This window comes from Toxorhynchites rutilus, chromosome 2, assembly GCF_029784135.1.
Source record: "Toxorhynchites rutilus septentrionalis strain SRP chromosome 2, ASM2978413v1, whole genome shotgun sequence".
Classification (NCBI taxonomy): Eukaryota; Metazoa; Arthropoda; class Insecta; order Diptera; family Culicidae; genus Toxorhynchites; species Toxorhynchites rutilus.
In genome coordinates this window covers 171,161,693-171,183,370 of record NC_073745.1, presented here as the reverse complement: position 1 = coordinate 171,183,370, position 21,678 = coordinate 171,161,693, and the positions used below count along the sequence as shown (strand labels likewise).

The 21,678-nt window shown below is 43.0% G+C and overlaps 2 protein-coding genes across 2 annotated transcripts; one reads left to right on the top strand and one right to left on the bottom strand.

The window, feature by feature from the left end:
- Positions 1–290: 290 nt before the first annotated feature.
- LOC129766383 (uncharacterized) lies at positions 291–5,621 on the bottom strand. The gene has a single exon (XM_055766910.1). The coding sequence runs from the start codon at positions 5,619–5,621 to the stop codon at positions 291–293; it is 5,331 nt and encodes a 1,776-aa protein (XP_055622885.1).
- A 14,866-nt stretch (positions 5,622–20,487) lies between these two features.
- On the top strand, positions 20,488–21,144 carry LOC129769800 (uncharacterized). Its single transcript, XM_055772277.1, has 2 exons — positions 20,488–20,776; positions 20,850–21,144. Exons 1-2 carry the CDS (start codon positions 20,491–20,493, stop codon positions 21,131–21,133), a joined length of 570 nt encoding a protein of 189 aa, XP_055628252.1. The 5' UTR covers positions 20,488–20,490; the 3' UTR covers positions 21,134–21,144.
- The last annotated feature ends 534 nt before the right edge of the window (positions 21,145–21,678 follow it).

The following is a 21,678-nucleotide window of genomic DNA, read 5'->3' as shown; positions in this document are numbered from 1 at the left end:
CTACGAGATTCTGATTTCAACTATATTTATAACTCTCGGCCATATGCATTCTACATGGCTGAGTTTTAGATCATTTTCATTTTAGAACAATATACTAATCATTCCGGCCACTTTAAAATAGTCACGTATTTTAATTACTATACGGACACTGCTGCGTACGAATCGATGAACTGACTGCGGTCCAAGATATTGGGTGATTGATGGGCTGCTCATTGCGAGTTCGGTTACCATCATAGGGACCGGCTGGATTGGTGGCTGGTAAGAAACAAACTAATTTAATAAACAATAAATCATTTTGGTACCTCATTCTCAACGTCGTTCACGTTTGATGGCATTGGAAGAAGTGAAAGTTTGACGACAGGACGGACAACATTGTCTGCAGATGCCGTCTTCAAGGTGACGACTCTAACGATACCATCATGAGCGGGATGAATCTTCGTTATGCGACCCAACATCCACTGGGCTGGGGGAAGGTTGTCGTCCTTAATGATGACTAGTCGGCCCACTCGGATGTCAACGGGAGGTTTGATGCCTTTTGATGAACGGGCTTGCAGCTGCTGTAAATACTCGGTGCTCCAGCGCTTCCAAATTGCCTGGAGTCGTTTTTGCATCAGCTGCCAACGGTTGAGCTTGTTGTCTGGTAATTGCTTGTAGTCGGCTTCTGGAATCGATTGCAGGTTCGAACCGACCAGGAAATGACCCGGTGTAAGAGCCTCTAGATCCGTTGGGTCATTGGACATCTCAGTTATGGGCCGTGAGTTGAGGCACATTTCGACCTGGGCGAGCAGGGTCAGCATTTCTTCGTGGGTGACGGTTGTATTACCCACTTCCTTCAGAAGATGACTCTTCGCCGATTTCACCGCCGCCTCCCACAGACCACCAAAGTGAGGTGCGCGCGGTGGAATGAATTTCCACCTGATTTCTGCATTAGCGCACCAGTCGAAAATGAGTTTTCGGCTGCTGTCGTCCGTTTTAAGCATTTTAAAGAGATGATGCAGCTCGTTGGCGGCTCCCTTAAAGTTTGTAGCATTGTCTGAATGAAGTTCACAGACCTTGCCACGCCGTGCTATGAACCGCTTCAGAGCAGCCAGGAATGCTGCTGTGGAGAGATCGCTGACGAGCTCCAGATGTACGGCCCGCGTTGAGAAGCACACGAATAAAGCGATGTATGCTTTGACTGGTCCTGCTCTACGGTGTGGACCACGTAAGAGGATCGGGCCGCAATAGTCGACACCGGAGACTGAAAATGGCCGCGACGGTGTCACTCTGGAGTTAGGTAAATCTGCTGTTGCTTGCTGGATCAATACCGGTTTTCTACGGAAGCAGGTATGGCACTGGTGGTACACTTGACGCAATAAATCTCTGCCTCGTAGAATCCAGAACTTCTGTCTGATGGTGGTCGTCATCAGCTGCGGTCCGGCGTGCATTAGAGTTCGGTGGTAGTGATCAGCAAGCAGGTGTGCCAGTCGGTGTTTACTCGAGATGATGATTGGATGCTTCATTCCTTCGGGAGAGTTGGAGTCTTGAATACGACCACCAACCTTGATGAGGCCGTCCTTGGAGAGCATTGGATTGAAGAATTTCATAGGTGATGTTTTGTCAACTGGTCGTCCATTGCGTAGTGCTTTCAGCTCCGTCGGAAACGTTTCACGCTGGGATAGTTGACACAGAACATGTTCAGCGTCTTGAAGATCGGATGCAGTGAGATGTGTGTGTGGCTCACATGGTGTCTTCGAGGATGCCGCACAAGCCCCATCAGGATGTTTCTTGGCAGCTGTTGCGTGCAGTACACCCATGTACCGCAGGAAGTATGCCACGGCCTTCCGTAGCTTAGTATACGACGAGAAACAGTTGAACAACCAATCGCACAGTTGATCCGTGGGAGATATGAGTGCCGCCAGGCACACTTTACATTCTTCGACGACAGCCTTGGAGGATGCCACGGAATCGACGAGTTGGCTTGGCCAATGTTTCTTGGTCTGCTTGAGCCAAGCAGGCCCGGTCCACCATCGCTCTTGGTGAAGAAGTTCGGCTGGAGTGAGGCCACGAGATATATCATCGGCCGGATTGTCCTTTCCTGGCACGTGGTACCATGGATGACCAACTGTCGCAATTTGAATTTTGGACACTCGGTTGCCCACAAAAGTTTTCCATCTGTTGGGTGATGCTTTCAGCCATTGAAGCACGGTCATGGAGTCTACCCAGAAGAAAACAGGAAAGTTAGATTTAAGCGAGGTAATTACCTTCAGGAACAGGTCTGTAGAGAGAACTGCAGCACAGAGTTCCAAGCGGGCAATGGAATGGCGGGTCTTCAATGGCGTGACCCTTGATTTTGCTGCAAGCAGGTGGACGACAACGTTCTGGCGTTGATCTTCGGAACGCATGTACACGCATGTACCGTATGTCCTTTCGGAGGCGTCTGAGAAGAAGTGCAATTCGAAGCTGGTAGCACCGGCCACCGAAACGAATCGGGGGATGCGAACATCGCTCACCAAGTTCAATTGGTAATGAAATGCTTTCCATTCATCTTGGATCCTTGTCGGAAGTGGATCGTCCCAAGCGTAGGAATTCCCATCGTTGTTCTTCAATGCCCACAAGCGCTGCATAAACTGCTTGGCTGTTGAAATTACCGGACCGGCAAGGCCCAATGGATCGTAGATCTTGGCAATGTACGACAGTACATTCCGTCGGGTGAGTTCGACTGCAGGAGGTGTAAGTTGGATCCGAAACCGCAAAGTATCGGAATGCGGTTCCCATATAAGTCCGAGTGTAGACACCGACTGCTCGTCGGCGAATTCGTAAACCGGCTGAATTGCCAATTCCTCCGATGGTATTTCGGCTAGGACTGCCGAACTGTTGGAGGCCCATTTCCTCAACGGAAACCCGGCGGATTGCAACATAGCACTGAGCTGTCGACGGAGTTCTACGGCTTCTTCGGGTGTAGATGCACCGCTGATGAGGTCGTCCACGTAAAAGTCTTCGAGGACGGCCTTTTTGGCCATCGGAAAGTTCTCGCCTTCATCTGTAGCGAGCTGTACGAGAGTACGTGTGGAGAGAAACGGCGCAGAAGAGGTACCGTAGGTAACGGTCTGAAGCTCGTACGTGGAGATTGGATCCGTTGGCTTCTGTCGAAAAAGTATTCTGAGGAGTGGTTGATCGTTGCGACAAACTGCAATCTGACGGAACATTTTTTCAATGTCCGCCACAAGACCGATTGGTTTTGTCCGGAAACGCAATTTAATTGACTGAAGATCCTCTTGAACGATTGGCCCGACAAGCAGAAGATCATTGAGGGAACTACCAGACGACGTACGGCAGGACGCATCAAATACGACCCGTACTTTCGTGGTTGTACTGCTGGCTTTGAATACGGGGTGGTGTGGCAAATAGTAGTGGTAAATGGAGTTGTCCACCGGATCCTCGAGCCGTCGCATATGGCCTAGCCGTGAATATTCTTCCAAGAACTCATGGTAGGCTTCCTTTACGGATGCATCACGTTCAAGTTTTCGCTCCAAGCATAGTAGACGTCTTTCGGCGATTGCACGGGATTCACCGAGTTGAATGTAAGGGTCCTGTGATTTGGGAAGAGACACTACATATCTCCCGTCGGATTTTCTAGTCGTAGTACCCTGATATAGCTCCTCGCAGGCGATCTCCTTAGCAGAATAGATTCGGTCGGACTGCAAGGATTCGAGCTCCCAGAACCGTTCCAAAAGAGATTCCAGATTTCGAGTGGTGGCGATGTGGCAGACCGGAGTAGTTGGTGGAGTTGTGCCGTAGCATCGACCGATTACAGCCCACCCGAAGACAGTCTCGAATAGTACTGGACATCCTTTCCCGAGGATTATTCTACCACTCATAATGTATTCGTGGAATTGTTCGATTCCGAGTAACAGGTCGATAGGACTCGACACGTTGAATGCAGGGTCAGCTAATGGGAAGTTTGACGGGATTTTCCACATGGATATGTCGACATTTGACGTGGGAAGTTCAGAGGTTGGATTCGGTAAAACCAGGAACTCTAACTTGCTGGAAAACTCGTTGTTCTTGGAGTGGATAGTGGAGATGACAGACTGGGTAACCGTCACTGTTGTTTCACCGATGCCAGCGATGGGAACACGTACTCGATCTGACTGTAGACACAAACGACGAGCCAGCTTCTTTGAGATGAAGTTCGACTGCGAACCAGAGTCGATTAATGCTCGAGCAGAATGTTGTCTTCCAAATTGATCCTCGATCCACAGCGAAACAGTGGACAGGAAAACAGTTGATGGGGAACTGCTATGAGCAGGAACGCTTACTTCGGGAACCAAAATACCCGATCCGTGGGAATTCGCTTGTTGTGTCGGGTACTGGGGTGTTGACTGTGCTGCAGGGTCGCTCGAGGATTTGTGCAACAGCGTATGGTGGCGTTCGTGACAATGACGACAGGTGTACTTGGAGTCGCATCTCCGTGCGATATGTGACGATTTGAAGCAGTTCCAACAAAGTCGCTTCTGGGAAATTAGTTCGCGGCGCTGCTCAACGGTCATTCTTTGAAAGGCTGAACACTGAAACAATAGATGCTTCTCCGGGCATGCAATGCAGGATGGTGGACTTGGACGCGAACTTGCGGTAGCGGAGTTAGCAACCGCCTTCGTAGTGGGGAGCTTCTTGCTGAAGGAATGGGGACCGGCCACCTTGGCTGGTGCTGCTTGAGAACGATGTTGGATCTCTGTTGACACTGTTTGCAGAATCCGAATTCGCTGGTAGAGAAACTCGATACATGCTTCGTACCCAACATTATCCGACTTTGGTGCATACTCCTCCCAGGCTCTGAGGGTAGCAGGGTCCATTTTATAGGACAACATACAAATCAGTGGAGTGTCCCACGTTTCCACCAACTCACCAAGCTTCGCCAGTGCCTTCACATGGCGTTGAAAATCGTCTACAAGATGATGAAGATCCTGTGCAGATTCTTTCCGGATTGGAGCGAGATCGTGTAGTGTACGATACAACTGTTTTGTTAAAAACCGCTTGTTATCATAGCGCTTTAGGAGGGCTTCCCAGGTGATGACATAATTGGCTGCCACTATATCCACCGTCTCGTAAGGCGTACGTGCCTCACCCTCTAAAGACTGGAGCAGGAACTGCAGCTTCGCTACCAGTGGAATGTCCTTGACGTCATGTACCATCGATTTGAAGGTGTCACGAAATCCCAGCCACCGTGAATAGTCGCCGTCAAACTTCGGCAGATCTATTTTTGGCAACCGTAGGTGGAAGCTAGTAGGTTGAGCTGGAGCTGCATCGTGTACATTGATGGTTGAGTTCAGGTCCAGCAATCGCCTGTTCATCAACCATCCCTTGGTTGCACAGTATCTACTCTGGAACTGGTGGCGTTCCTGGAGATGCTTCACTAACGGGGCGTCTCCATTGTCCATCCTTTCAATTTCGGATTGAACCTTCAAGCAGTCCTGGAAAGCCTGGTCGAGTATCTCCAGCCACACTGGTACTTGTGGGAAATCTCGTTCTTCCTCGTAATTATCCATGAAGGCTTCCACTGTCTCGAGTGTTGAAAGTAATGACCGTCGAACAGTTAATTTGTCTTTCAACTTTTTATCCCTCACTTTCATGGTGGCCATCTCCCGACGTTGGCGTTATTCGAACGACCACAACAACGAAAATAGATTCACAAACGCGACGGAACGTGGGTGGGACGGTACGTAAAACTTCTTCCCGTATAGTCTTTTTCTTCGACTCTTTCCCGACGAGGATGTTTCGGTCACCAAGGAATTTCGAAAAAACACTGCACAGTTACCGAATTGCTAAACACGGTGCACTACTTGCCCGAGCAAAGGATATAAAGCGTCCTTTCAATTGCGATCGATCGATCGAACAACGTATCGATCCAACAATGCTAGCGTAGCTTGGCTTGAGTTAAATCGCGAGAAACAATAGATATTGTTCCCCTTCACAAAGGGTCAAAGTCACTACTTAGTCTTCGACACTGAACAATTGCAATCTTCTTTGCTAATTGTCTCGAACAACGGATGCACTAACAATGTCTATTGGTTTCACACATCGCGTGCAAAATGGCAGATTCCACACCGAACCTTTGTTCTTGACAAACGTGGCCACAATCACTTTTTGGTCCCCGGAATGTCCTTCGCATCCGGTTCGAAGGACCAATGTTTCAGCGGATTACCCGGATTGTCCGACGCGAAGGCTTTCTTAACGGCACTAATGGCCTCTGGGCCTAAAAACGTGAATGCCACTTGTTTCTGCCGATTACCCGGAATGTCCGAAGCGACATAGTGCTTCACGGCACTATTGGCCTCTTGGCCCAAAAACTTGGATGCCACTTGACTCAGTCAAACACTGTCTCCTACAGCTGGTGCAATTGAACCGGATTGTTCAATTGCATTCACGCGATGCTGGATACTACTTCCGAAACGCACTGTGTCCCGTCTCGTTTTCCTTTTAACTAAGGAACGGGCTGAGGAACCTGGGCACAAGTTCCACTTAATTCGGGAACGGGTTATTCGGATCGCGTAAATTGTAAAACTACAGTACTCAAAACTTCTCGGATTGGAGAAGAATTGGATTTTATTCAGACGTCTGTCTTCTACGAGATTCTGATTTCAACTATATTTATAACTCTCGGCCATATGCATTCTACATGGCTGAGTTTTAGATCATTTTCATTTTAGAACAATATACTAATCAAACATTGAACGCTCTATCAGAAAGATAATTTTTGATAATTTTTATCAAGTATGTAGGAAAACCAAAGTTCTGAAGCTTGTAAATGAGACCATTATGCCAAACATTATCAAATGCTTTTTCAACATCAAGAAGTGCCATGGCAGATGATTTTGAAACTGACTTGTTTCGTCTGATTATATTGTATACTCTACGAAGCTGGTGAATGGAAGAGTAGCCTTTTCGGAATCCAAACTGCTCATCCAAAAATATATTGTGCTCATCTGCAAAAGCAAGAATGCGCGTCAATATAATTTTTTCGAATACTTTCGAAAATGCTGGGAGAAGGCTAATTGGTCGATAGCTCTTTGAAGAAGAAGGATCTTTCCCGGGTTTTAAAGGGTGTGTCACATCAATTTGCATCACGGAAAAAACGCTGTAGAAATTCGCCCAGTAGACCGATCCTTTTGAAAATTTTAGACAGTAAAATAAAAACTATTAAACAACTTTTGGCATTTTCTTTTTATTCATACTTCGAGCCCAAGCCCGTATGCTCGCACCTTCCTCTTTACCCCGTCCATAAGGTTCTGTACAACGTCAGGTTGTAGTTTTTTTTGAACAGAAATCCATTTTCTCTTGAAGTCCACCACCGATTTGACAACTTTTGGGTTCTTCCGGAGGGCCTGCTTCATAATCGCCCAATATTTCTCTATTGGGCGAAGCTCCGGCGCATTGGGCGGGTTCATTTCCTTTGGCACGAAGGTGACCCCATTGGCTTCGTACCACTCCAACGAGTCCTTTGAATAGTGGCACGAAGCGAGATCCGGCCAGAAGATGATCGGGCCTTCGTGCTGCTTCAATAGTGGTAGTAAGCGCTTCTGTAGGCACTCCTTAAGGTAAACCTGCCCGTTTACCGTGCCGGTCATCACGAAGGGGGCGCTCCGCTTTCCGCAAGAGCAGATCGCTTGCACACCATGTACTTTTTGGCAAACTTGGATAGTTTCTGCTTGCGAATCTCCTCCGGAACGCTGAATTTGTCCTCTGCGGAGAAGAACAACAGGCCCGGCAGCTGACAAAAGTCCGCTTTGACGTAGGTTTCGTCGTCCATTACTAGGCAATGCGGCTTCGTCAGTATTTCGGTGTACAGCTTCCGGGCTCGCGTCTTCCCCACCATGTTTTGCCTTTCGTCGCGGTTAGGAGCCTTCTGAACCTTGTATGTCCTTGCTTGGTCCGCTGGACGAATGAACTTGACAAATTCAGCTTATTGGCGACATCCCGGACCGAACTTCTCGGATCACGTCCAAACTGCTTAACTACGCGCTTATGATCTTTTTCACTGACGGAGCATCCATTTTTGCCGTTCTTCACCTTCCGGTCGATGGTTAGGTTCTCGAAGTATCGTTTTAGTACTCTGCTGACCGTGGATTGGACGATTCCCAGCATCTTACCAATGACCCGATGTGACAACTCCGGATTCTCGAAATGAGTGCACAGGATTAATTCACGACGCTCTTTTTCGTTCGACGACATTTTTCACAGTGAAGCATGGCCAACGTGATCTATACACTCTTATCTGATTTTAAAGCGAAAGCTGAAGATATAATTCCTAAAAATTAAATTTTCTACAGCGTTTTTTCCGTGATGCAATTTGATGTGACACACCCTTTAGTATCGGGATCACTTTTGCCAACTTCCAACTCGAGGGGAAGTAGCCAAGTGATAGACATCTGTTGAAGACAGAAGTCATAATTTCATATAAGTTGTTACTAAGATGTTTCAACTCAATGTTAAATATACTATCGAAGCCGGGGCCTTCATATTCTTCAACGAGCGTATAACCGAGATAACCAGTCGAGATGATTTCATTCTCTTGAGGTACAGAATGGATATTGTCAATAGCCCTTACAGTATCATTCGCCGAAGCTTCAAATGGACTTGTAATGTTCTGGCCAAGATTGTGTGAACTAGCGAAATGGTTGCCAATTGCATTAGCCTTTTCGGCAGGTGTTATCAATTGTTCTGAATTGTCAGGTTGAAGAAGAGGAGGAATAGGATTAGACTTGGTCTTGAGAATTTTAGCGAGCCTCCAAAATGGCTTGGAGTTATTCGGAAGTTTACTAATATCTTTTGCGAATTTTTGACGTAGGACTACGTCTAACCGGAAGATATAGGGGGTGAAATGGAAATCTAGGCACTGAACAAGTAGGAAAAAATGCAAGATTTGGAACGTTTATAACTCGAGCATTTCTCAATAGATCGCAAAGGTTTTTGCATCAATTGATAGGAAATATATCTACGCATCTATCATAACGAATAACATTTCATTTTTCTTGAGATAAATAATTGAATAATTGTGAAATATCAAGCATTGTCCAAATGCACTATGTGCCCATTTTTGATTGGTCCATTTTGTGCTCCTCAAATCGTACCGACCAAAACGGGCAACCAGAGCAGCAGCGAAATAGAATGAAGCACGATTGGAAAGGAAAAAGAAAAAAAAAGAACGAAACATTGGTCGCAGTCTCACACATGCGTAATTCTCGAGCCAGCCAGTCAGCTTAAAAATCCCCGCTCCGCTGCCGTAACGATCATTCTCATTCAAACCGTACACCACATCAGTTCGCATCACAACACATCAACAAACCAAACCAAGCAGCCAAATCTGGACATGGCAAAGGAGGAAAAATTAAGGGAAAGGCAAAACCCGCTCGAATCGTGTCGGTCTGGAGTTCCCCGCAAGGGTAGCTAGGCCGAGCGCATTAGTACCAGTGCACCAGTCCACCAAGCCGGCGTTATATAGTTTCGGCCGCCGAAGTGATCGAGTTAGCTGCCAAAGCTGCTCGCGCCGAAAACAAAACCCGCATTCGGAACAGAACACATTCGGTTCGGTGGACATCAAGTCAACAGGCAGTTGCAACGAGTGGTGAATGGCAAACGCAATCGCAAAACGGCAGCTGGTAGCAGAAGAAAATAGTTTGTTCTTTATACAATCTGCTTTGGTGGCAAATCCAGAACAAGGCGGCATCGAGGGCGTTCGAAATGGTTTTTTTTCAAAACCACGAGTACAAAGTTTTCTAAATTGAAACCATTCCATAAAACAAGGCGCTTATCAGGGCCATTAAACCTTTCAAAAAAGAGTTTACGAAATATAGTTCAATGTTTTCTAAAATAATATCCAAAATAATAATAAAAAACAATTTGATTTTTTCATAATTTGTTTGCCAGGATCTGCTGAGTATGTGAATTTGGCAGTTGTTCTGAGCTTATTGATAGTTGGGGACTTTCCTGATTATTCAATTTACACCAATTCTTAAATTGTTTCCAGATTGAAAGTACAGTAATTTACAATTAGTTCGACATTTAGCTAATTGGACGGACATGTAATGCGACATAATTAGTTGGACATTTTTGTAAACATAGAGATCCAAATTATGACCCCACATTGAAAGTCGACACTGTACCACTGTCATCGCAAATGTTCAATTACAGGTTAAAATCGCCTCCAATGCGACACTGAGTGGTGCTTCGGCACGTCGCATTGAATGTAATTTACTGTGCAACATGTCACAAAGCTGGATGGGAAGAAATTTTCCAACTGTGAAAGCTGTGGCGAGTGGCAACAAATCGCTAAACAGGAAGGTTTAGCCGAACAAGATGGGGATATCGAGTGATAACAAAACAATAAACTCTTTAGAATGAAGATAATTTTGTGATCCTGAAAAGGACCCTTTTTAGCCTGCATGTGAATCCAACGAGCGAACAAATCGTAATGAATGTATTTTTTTGCCATCGCTGCCTTTTAACGCTCATTCGTTCGTCTCGTTGGACTCGTCCCTTTGGCTGAGTCTGCCGATTTGTCTCTATCCTGTGAGCGTGTACCGCTAGAGTATAAAGCGCGCGGATCCAAAAAAAATATCTCATTTTCTTTCAAACCGTAAACCAGTGTGGTTGTACGGCAACGTTTAGTATCGCATCGCATCACATCATAAAAAGAAAACAAGCAGCAACGTGGACGTGTTGACGTAACAAAGGAGGACAAGTTAAGGGAAAGGCAAAGTCTCACTCGAACCGTGCATGTTTCCAGTTCCCTGTTGGTCGCATTCATTAATTGCTCCGCAAGGGTAACTAGGCCGAACGGATTGGTGCCGGAGCACCAGTATACCTAACAGCGATTATAGAGTTTCGACCGTCGGAGTGCTCGAGTTGGCTTGCAAAGCTGCTCACGACAATCAGAAAACACGCATCAAGAACAGAGCAGCTTCGGTTCGGCGCTCGTCAAGGCAACAACTAGTTTCAGCGAGTGGCAATCGCAATCGCAAAACGGCAGCAGGTAGAAGAAAGAAAAAGTTTGTTTATACAGACCGCTTTGGTGGCAAAACCAGCCACCGTAAAACACAGCGCTTTACAGGGCCATTAAACCATTCAAAAAAGAGTTATTAAAAGTTTTTCACAATACCAATGCATTCTAAAGTGACATAATATGACATATAATATAAACTGTTTTGTTTTGTTTATGCTTGTTCTTGAACTGGTTGGGGTTTTTTAAATTGATCATTCAGTTTTCACAAACCCATGTATAGTTTCCGAATTAAAAGTGGCTTCAAATTACAACACATTGTATGCAGGATGGCATAAACGAATTTTCTCGGTAGCAAGAACTGCTTTCTTTGGTTGACTGACTGACGTTACATCTGCATTGTATAGGAAAATAACTAAGGAGCAACATGATGAGCTATGTATTTCCTGCTGCTCTGTTCTTATTTTAAGTTCTTATAGTTCGTTTATTTTTCAACAGATCGTCTCCAAAACCTCAGTTCTTTTTTATTTTTATTTACTTTGTTTACGGATACTACAAATCTTACAATTCATTCGTCTCCGAAACCACAGTTTAAGGTACGGTAATGTGCTCAATAATGAAATATATGGTAGTGAATGAGTTGATGACTACCTATGCATTCCCTATCACAGCCATCATTTTGATTGTACGATATATGCATACGCCGAAAGATGCCCGGCGTTGAGCATTTAATAAGTACAAAGCCTTTAGAAAAAAATCAAGAATCAAGTTTGTAAAAAAAAAACGCAAAAACACAACACCAAAGGTTCTTTTCAGAACCCCCAACATGTTCATAAAAAGTAAACAGTAAAGTAATTCATTTTTCAGGTAGATAGGTAGGTAGAAGAAAATAAAACAATATAATTAAAATATATATTTAGCAAAAGCTGTCCCCTTTGTATAGTCCTACGTCACTCCGGTTATGACCCCGACATTACCCACCCGTCTTTTTTTGCAAGTAGGACAGTTATTTATATAAACTTTCAATTTTTTATCAATTTCGGGGAAGAAAAATTCTAACAGGATTTGAGCTTTATTCTCTTTGATCCCTCTATGGGCATAGTCGTGAGTTTTGCGCACGATTTCGTCCTGTTCCTCTGGTAGCCTTATGTCCTGGAGTAATACCTGTGAAATAAGGAGCTTGAAGATTTTGTTATGAGAAAAATGTTTGCGATATGTTTCCTGAATTAATTGTGTTAGCATTAAAGGGCAATAGATGCAATTTATACCGTTTGGATTAAGTTTTTCTTTAAAAATAGTTACTATGTCTTGTTCTGTGTAGTTTGGTTTTGAGATTATAAATCTGTGGTATTTTGTGAAGATTTGTTCGTGAGCTTCTATGTCTGTAGGAGAAATTTTAAATATGATCTGGTTTTTGAATGAATTTGTTGGTCTTTCTGTTGTCCAAATATAATGATCGTTGCTGGTGTCTGCTGAATGTACTGTCATGCCGTCGGTGTCGGGTTCGTCTTGATTTTCCTGTATGTCATTGGAGTTTATTTCTGCTGGTTTTATTCTAGACAGGGCGTCGGCTACGACGTTTTCTCTGCCAGGTTTATAAATTATTTCTAAGTCAAATTCAGTTAAAACGGATCGAAGGATGCTGATTTGTCGATTGTGTGTGTTCCTTTTATGTTGGTTACCTTAGATAAGGGCTCCTCGTCGACAAAATAATCGTCGTCCTCCGAGTTTAAGATTGACTCTTCGAGCTGTTGGGAGGTGTCGTGTTCATCCCCACAATTTTTGCCGTCGTCCCTTTTTTGTCTTTGCCCAGTTTCGTGGTTGTTAACCTCCGTCCGAGATTTTGCTGTTCTCATGGAAACATCGTCGTCTGGTAGCGGCTCTCTATTCTTAAATCTACCGGACCCATTTGACTTTGCAATTGGATAGGATGGTTTCGTATTCGAAGATCCACCGTTGTTGAAAGTGTTTGGTTTTTGATTGAACGGGTTGAGGATCAAGTTGGAATTTTTGTTGGTGCTATCGGATGGTTTAAAGTTGTTTGCTTTGGTCGTCTTTTGATCTATTGTTTGTTTGTTGAGTCTTTGTCTATATGCTGCATTAGAATATTGCATAGTTATGGAGTAAGCGTCCTCAAGGGATTGCGGTCTATAACTCCTAACGTGCATTGATAGCTCGTCATTTAGCCCGTCGATGAATCTTGTTAAAGCCATAAGACTTATTAAACTATTTATAGCTTTAGTGGATGATTTGTAGTCGTCCATCAAAGCTGCTGTCGCCTTAATTGACGTATCAATTATCTTAACTTGGTTGTAAAACTCAGTTAGAGTCTTCTTTCCCTGGTTAACATAGAAAAGGGATTGAATATGAGATGTAAGATCTCTTCTGTCCCCATAAGAATTTAGGATTATTTCTTTGATTTGTTCCCACTGATTTGGGTTGCCAGCCGCTATCAATATTTCTTTGGCATCGCCAATAATTTTATTTTTAACAGCTCTCACTAATTGGCTGTAAATGGGTTCATTTTTGTATGACTGGAAGAGTGCGAGTGTATTCTCCGCATCTTCTAACCAAGCATGTGTTTCTTTTTTGTTACCCGCAAAAGTGGCCAGATTTTTAATCGGGTCTGGTGTTCGGAACTGTAAGAAGGGATCTTCTGATTTCGATCGCAATCTATGGAGTTCGTCAATCAAAGCGTTTTGATTGCTCGTTAATGTTTTTATATGACCCAACAAACTTTCAACTGTGACTTGTTGTGGGTTCTCCTGAGGTTCTTGTTCAATAATTATTCTCCCGTCCAGCTCTGGTGCTGGCATAAGGTCGGGTGAAATCATAAATTCGCGTTGATCCATTTTACCAATGATAATCTTGCTTATAATTTGCACACACAAGAATGCACTGCTATGATATTCGCTCACACTGCACTGCACCTCGCGGTTTGTGGCTGTTAGTTTCGCTCGCTTTTAAAATTGCTGAACGTTGTATTTTGTGCCGCTTGCCTCCGTGCTTTACTTTTGCTTACGGGGCAGCTGATTTTTGTTGCGAGAGTTATGTTACTTTTTTCACTTTAACACTCACTTAGGAAGAAATAAAAAAAAATACTTACAAGAGGATGATGGTGATCATCTCCTGGAGTTTCTAAGTTGATGATTAGGTTCGATGGTAGTTCCTCGCTTCTGGGCTACGCTAATCGGTGATATTCCCTCACCGGTGGTTTCCCGGTAGTCCAGATGTTTCCAATAAACGTTGCTCGGTCGTGCACTTTACTGCACTTTACTTCCACTTCACTATGACTGCGCCAGTTATGTAGCTTCCGTACGGGAAAGCATAAAAAATAAATTTATTCACGATTTCACTTATCGCTACAACATCATACTTAGAACTAACTTATATTTTAGCATCGAACCCATTATAAAGACTACAGACTGCTGAGTCTGCGTTCATCCCGGTGGCTTGGTACTTATGCAAGGTGATACCTTGTTTTCCTTTCTGGCGAATTCTCGCGCGCATCATCGTTAATCTGGCGCGCGTGCAATGGGCCAGGCTCGGTTGCATGTTGTTACTATGGGCTCAAATGAATGTGTGGGAGGGACTTTTCATAACGTGTACATCGTGTATATATACAGCCATTCCATGCCAAACCGATATAGTGGTTTGGCATGAAATGGTGAAAAGTGGTAGTTTTGTTCTTTATCGCAAAACATTAGACCCTTCTTTTATTTTTACGTTAAAGTGACCATTTCCATTTTAGGGTGGTCCGAAAAATAATTTTTTCTCCAGTTTTTCCCAAAACTAACTTTTTTTTCAAAAATTCATAGCTTTTCATTAAAATATAATATATTGAAATTGCAAAGAAAAAAAAGCATTTTGTTTTCGTAATTATCGATTGTAGTTTTTTTTTTATTATTTTCTTTGGACTAGAGGGCGCTATATATTGACGTAGGACTACGTCTAACCGGAAGATATAGGGGGTGAAATGGAAATCTAGGCACTGAACAAGTAGGGAAAAAATGCAAGATTTGGAACGCTTATAACTCGAGCATTTCTCAATAGATCGCAAAGGTTTTTGCATCAATTGATAGGAAATATATCTACGCATCTATCATACCGAATAACATTTCATTTTTCTTGAGATAAATAATTGAATAATTGTGAAATATCAAGCATTGTCAAAATGCAATATGTGCCCATTTTTGATTGGTCTATTTTGTGCTCCTCAAATCGTACCGACCAAAACGGCAACCAAAGCAGCAGCGAAATAGAATGAAGCACGATTGGAAAGGAAAAAGAAAAAAATGAACGAAACATTGGTCGCAGTCTCACACATGCGTAATTCTCGAGCCAGCCAATCAGCTTAAAAATCCCCGCTCCGCTGCCGTAACGATCATTCTCGTTTAAACCGTACACCACATCGGTTCGCATCACAACACATCAACAAACAAACCCAAGCAGCCATGTCTGGACATGGTAAAGGAGGAAAAGTGAAGGGGAAGGCAAAATCCCACTCGAACCGTGTTGATCTGGAGTTCCCCGCAAGGGTAGCTAGGCCGAGCGCGTTAGTACCAGTGCACCAGTCCACCTAGCCGGCGTTATATAGTTTCGGCCGCCGAAGTGATCGGGTTAGCTGGCAAAGCTGCTCGCGACGATAAGAAAACCCGCATTCGGAACAGAACACATTCGGTTCGGTGGACATCAAGACAACAGGCAGTTGCAGCGAGTGGCGAGTGGCGAGTGGCAAACGCAATCGCAAAACGGCATCAGGTAGCAGAAGAAAAAAGTTTGTTCTTTATACAAACTGCTTTGGTGGCAAATTCAGAACAAGGCGGCATCGAGGGCGTTCGAAATGGTTTTTTTTTTCAAAACCACGAGTACTAAGTTTTCTAAATTGGAACCATTCCATAAAACAAGGCGCTTTTCAGGGCCATTAAACCTTCCAAAACAGAGTTTAGGAAATACAGTTCAATACTTTCTAAAACATTATCCAAAACAGTGCCGAAAATATTCACGTTCACTGCATTCAATTACGGCGAATTTCATGCTGCCTTGTATTGATAACCTACTGCTCAAGCGAGAGTCGATAAATATGGAACATCACTATCAATGAACACCAGTGCAATGAACATCAACATCAGCTTGCCATAAAGTTCATTTTTCATTTGCATATTTATTTTCGCCATGATATTCGTAACGTCGAAATTGAATATCATTGCGTGTTAGTGAAAATCAAAGCGTAAAATTCAGCGTCAATTAATTGAGAGTGAAATCGATTAATGGTAAAGGATAGCCATTTATTATAAAAAATTCTTGTTTTTGGCGACTTCGGCAATGGAATATGGTAGAACTCTAGCTATATTTTATGAATCTACTACCGATTGGCCAGAAATGGCATACACCCCAATTATATGGGCAATGGGTGACAATAACAGACGAGCGAAAAACGAACATAATCTTGTTTTGATTTCCGGTTTAATGATACTGGCTATGAATGACTAGCAATCATATAAAACCCCTACGATATGGGTAATGGATGGAAGGGCTTAAACAGCGGAAGTCGAGTATCGTATTCCGATGCCATTTTGGAGAAAGAGATAGTGGCTTCCGGTTCATTGAAAGCCGCCCAAGGGGACCGAAAATGGAGTTAGTGAAGTGGAGTTAGATGAAGAAAGTGTTAGAAACTAAGATCGTGTCAGAGCGAAATGGCGATAGTAGAAGATCATATAAAGCGAAAACGGAAACGGGAACGGATCGTACCCTTCACGTTAAAGATCGCGAGTTCAATTCTCAACGAAAGCTAATGTTGCCTTCTCCGGATTCCTTTGTTTCTAAATATGGAAATCAAACACGTTTTCAATAGAAGTTCACTGCAATTGATGAAGATCAACTTAACGTTCGTGATAATCACCTGAAATTGTTGACAGTAATAGAAGTGCCTGAATGCAGGCTTTCCGAAATTCGTTCATGCTCTATTCGCGTCATCGAAGGTACGGTGTCGCCACCTATGAAAGTTTCGCGTGTGAGTGAAAAATATGTAAACAAACCGTTGCATATTTTCTCTGTAATTAATATACTGATTTCTCGAAAACTTGTACCGTGTTTATCTTACAATTAGTGGAAATTGTTGAAAAATAGTTTTTCTTAGCTGTTCCGATGCTCCGAACCAAAATTTATTGTCATTTAGTAGATAAAAAAAGCCGTTGAAGTACACCCTCTGTCAATCTACCTGCGAGAGAGGTAAACCGAATTAATGAAATTTGATATAAAAAGACGGGTGGGTAATGTCGGGGTCATAACCGGAGTGACGTAGGACTATACAAAGGGGACTGCTTTTGCTAAATATATATTTTAATTATATTGTTTTATTTTCTTCTACCTACCTATCTACCTGAAAAATGAATTACTTTACTGTTTACTTTTTATGAACATGTTGGGGGTTCTGAAAAGAACCTTTGGTGTTGTGTTTTTGCGTTTTTTTTACAAACTTGATTCTTGATTTTTTTCTAAAGGCTTTGTACTTATTAAATGCTCAACGCCGGGCATCTTTCGGCGTATGCATATATCGTACAATCAAAATGATGGCTGTGATAGGGAATGCATAGGTAGTCATCAACTCATTCACTATCATATATTTCATTATTGAGCACATTACCGTACCTTAAACTGTGGTTTCGGAGACGAATGAATTGTAAGATTTGTAGTATCCGTAAACAAAGTAAATAAAAATAAAAAAGAACTGAGGTTTTGGAGACGATCTGTTGAAAAATAAACGAACTATAAGAACTTAAAATAAGAACAGAGCAGCAGGAAATACATAGCTCATCATGTTGCTCCTTAGTTATTTTCCTATACAATGCAGATGTAACGTCAGTCAGTCAACCAAAGAAAGCAGTTCTTGCTACCGAGAAAATTCGTTTATGCCATCCTGCATACAATGTGTTGTAATTTGAAGCCACTTTCAATTCGGAAACTATACATGGGTTTGTGAAAACTGAATGATCAATTTAAAAAACCCCAACCAGTTCAAGAACAAGCATAAACAAAACAAAACAGTTTATATTATATGTCATATTATGTCACTTTAGAATGCATTGGTATTGTGAAAAACTTTTAATAACTCTTTTTTGAATGGTTTAATGGCCCTGTAAAGCGCTGTGTTTTACGGTGGCTGGTTTTGCCACCAAAGCGGTCTGTATAAACAAACTTTTTCTTTCTTCTACCTGCTGCCGTTTTGCGATTGCGATTGCCACTCGCTGAAACTAGTTGTTGCCTTGACGAGCGCCGAACCGAAGCTGCTCTGTTCTTGATGCGTGTTTTCTGATTGTCGTGAGCAGCTTTGCAAGCCAACTCGAGCACTCCGACGGTCGAAACTCTATAATCGCTGTTAGGTATACTGGTGCTCCGGCACCAATCCGTTCGGCCTAGTTACCCTTGCGGAGCAATTAATGAATGCGACCAACAGGGAACTGGAAACATGCACGGTTCGAGTGAGACTTTGCCTTTCCCTTAACTTGTCCTCCTTTGTTACGTCAACACGTCCACGTTGCTGCTTGTTTTCTTTTTATGATGTGATGCGATGCGATGCTAAACGTTGCCGTACAACCACACTGGTTTACGGTTTGAAAGAAAATGAGATATTTTTTTTGGATCCGCGCGCTTTATACTCTAGCGGTATGCGCTCACAGGATAGAGACAAATCGGCAGACTCAGCCAAAGGGACGAGTCCAACGAGACGAACGAATGAGCGTTAAAAGGCAGCGATGGCAAAAAAATACATTCATTACGATTTGTTCGCTCGTTGGATTCACATGCAGGCTAAAAAGGGTCCTTTTCAGGATCACAAAATTATCTTCATTCTAAAGAGTTTATTGTTTTGTTATCACTCGATATCCCCATCTTGTTCGGCTAAACCTTCCTGTTTAGCGATTTGTTGCCACTCGCCACAGCTTTCACAGTTGGAAAATTTCTTCCCATCCAGCTTTGTGACATGTTGCACAGTAAATTACATTCAATGCGACGTGCCGAAGCACCACTCAGTGTCGCATTGGAGGCGATTTTAACCTGTAATTGAACATTTGCGATGACAGTGGTACAGTGTCGACTTTCAATGTGGGGTCATAATTTGGATCTCTATGTTTACAAAAATGTCCAACTAATTATGTCGCATTACATGTCCGTCCAATTAGCTAAATGTCGAACTAATTGTAAATTACTGTACTTTCAATCTGGAAACAATTTAAGAATTGGTGTAAATTGAATAATCAGGAAAGTCCCCAACTATCAATAAGCTCAGAACAACTGCCAAATTCACATACTCAGCAGATCCTGGCAAACAAATTATGAAAAAATCAAATTGTTTTTTATTATTATTTTGGATATTATTTTAGAAAACATTGAACTATATTTCGTAAACTCTTTTTTGAAAGGTTTAATGGCCCTGATAAGCGCCTTGTTTTATGGAATGGTTTCAATTTAGAAAACTTTGTACTCGTGGTTTTGAAAAAAAACCATTTCGAACGCCCTCGATGCCGCCTTGTTCTGGATTTGCCACCAAAGCAGATTGTATAAAGAACAAACTATTTTCTTCTGCTACCAGCTGCCGTTTTGCGATTGCGTTTGCCATTCACCACTCGTTGCAACTGCCTGTTGACTTGATGTCCACCGAACCGAATGTGTTCTGTTCCGAATGCGGGTTTTGTTTTCGGCGCGAGCAGCTTTGGCAGCTAACTCGATCACTTCGGCGGCCGAAACTATATAACGCCGGCTTGGTGGACTGGTGCACTGGTACTAATGCGCTCGGCCTAGCTACCCTTGCGGGGAACTCCAGACCGACACGATTCGAGCGGGTTTTGCCTTTCCCTTAATTTTTCCTCCTTTGCCATGTCCAGATTTGGCTGCTTGGTTTGGTTTGTTGATGTGTTGTGATGCGAACTGATGTGGTGTACGGTTTGAATGAGAATGATCGTTACGGCAGCGGAGCGGGGATTTTTAAGCTGACTGGCTGGCTCGAGAATTACGCATGTGTGAGACTGCGACCAATGTTTCGTTCTTTTTTTTTCTTTTTCCTTTCCAATCGTGCTTCATTCTATTTCGCTGCTGCTCTGGTTGCCCGTTTTGGTCGGTACGATTTGAGGAGCACAAAATGGACCAATCAAAAATGGGCACATAGTGCATTTGGACAATGCTTGATATTTCACAATTATTCAATTATTTATCTCAAGAAAAATGAAATGTTATTCGTTATGATAGATGCGTAGATATATTTCCTATCAATTGATGCAAAAACCTTTGCGATCTATTGAGAAATGCTCGAGTTATAAACGTTCCAAATCTTGCATTTTTTCCTACTTGTTCAGTGCCTAGATTTCCATTTCACCCCCTATATCTTCCGGTTAGACGTAGTCCTACGTCAAAATATCCGCTTAGCGTTCATAAAATACCTAAAATACAAAGATCTGGCTTCTATTCAATCAGTGCTCTAATATTTTTCAAAATATTTTCCTTAGAACGTGTGAAATATGGACGTCAAAAGCTGCGCAAATTGCCCGGAGAACATGCAAGTCGGACGAAATTTGCTTGAAGCTGACTCCGAACAATCGGCAAAATTCAAAAGCCGTATTGTTTGTGTCGTCCCCGGATGTAAGCAGAGATATCGCCCCGGAATTTCTGTTTATGTCTTCCCTCCGAAAACGGACAAATCGCGGTATCTAGACTGGATCCAACGACTACGGCTAAAGATAGAACCTACAAAAACCTCCCGTATTTGTAGCCTCCATTTCACCGTGTCGAACTTCTACTCTCCAAGTATGAAGTGTAATACACGCCTTGAAGCAATAATATTAATTTTTTTTTTTTATTATAATTTTACTTTTTATAGCAACAAGCCGTGCCACTGATCGCTTAATTCTTAGGCCATCAGCAGTTCCCGACATGAATTTGCCACAACCTCCCATCAGCGAAGCCAGGAAAAGACTTATTGAAGACCGTGCTGAACGTGTTGCAAACCGTGCCAAAGTTGGGGCAGTGATGGACCAGAGACATGATACACCAAACCTTTCAGATCTTGCCATCAGAGGCGAATTAATTACTTATTATTCAAAACACGTTATTGCGCATTTTGCACCAAGTTGGACTGTTTCGGCCTTTTCCATAAGTGCGTAAATACGAATAAAAGTGCGCTCTAACATCGAATCATGTTGGTGTCTTCAGCGCACTTATTCTTCGATTGATAACGAATAAGTGCGCTGAAGACAGCAAATCGATTTGATGCAAGGTCGCACTTTTATTCACATTTTCGCACTTTTGTGTGAAACAGTCCAACTTGGTGCAAAATGTGCAATAATAAAGAAATAAAATAAAACATACTTAAGCAAATGATACAAAACAGCCATGACGTGTTTGCACTTCCCTTGGCCAGCTTTACAGGAACACGAAAACAACCATTTGGAGAAGGAGATTTTCGTACGAATTTTTATTGTATGGGGTTCCGAGCTTGGAGATGATGACTGGAGGCAGGACGAGAAAATACTGAAGCCTTCATCGTGAACTTCTTCAACACCAACTATTAAAAGATGTCCACCTTTGAATACTCTTTCGCCTTCGACGACTAAACGGCTTCCACCCGCAGCGTAATCGAACACATCCGCAAACTCCACAGCCACGTAGCAGGTTTCATTTTCTCCGATTGATGGCTCCTGATAATGCAT

Bases quoted from the DNA above. Each gene is read 5' to 3' on its own strand.
- LOC129766383 (XM_055766910.1), bottom strand. From the start codon at position 5,621: ATGGCCACCATGAAAGTGAGGGATAAAAAGTTGAAAGACAAATTAACT.
- LOC129769800 (XM_055772277.1), top strand. From the start codon at position 20,491: ATGGACGTCAAAAGCTGCGCAAATTGCCCGGAGAACATGCAAGTCGGA. The intron at 20,777-20,849 runs GTATGAAGTGTA...TACTTTTTATAG, and splicing joins GTCGAACTTCTACTCTCCAA to CAACAAGCCGTGCCACTGAT.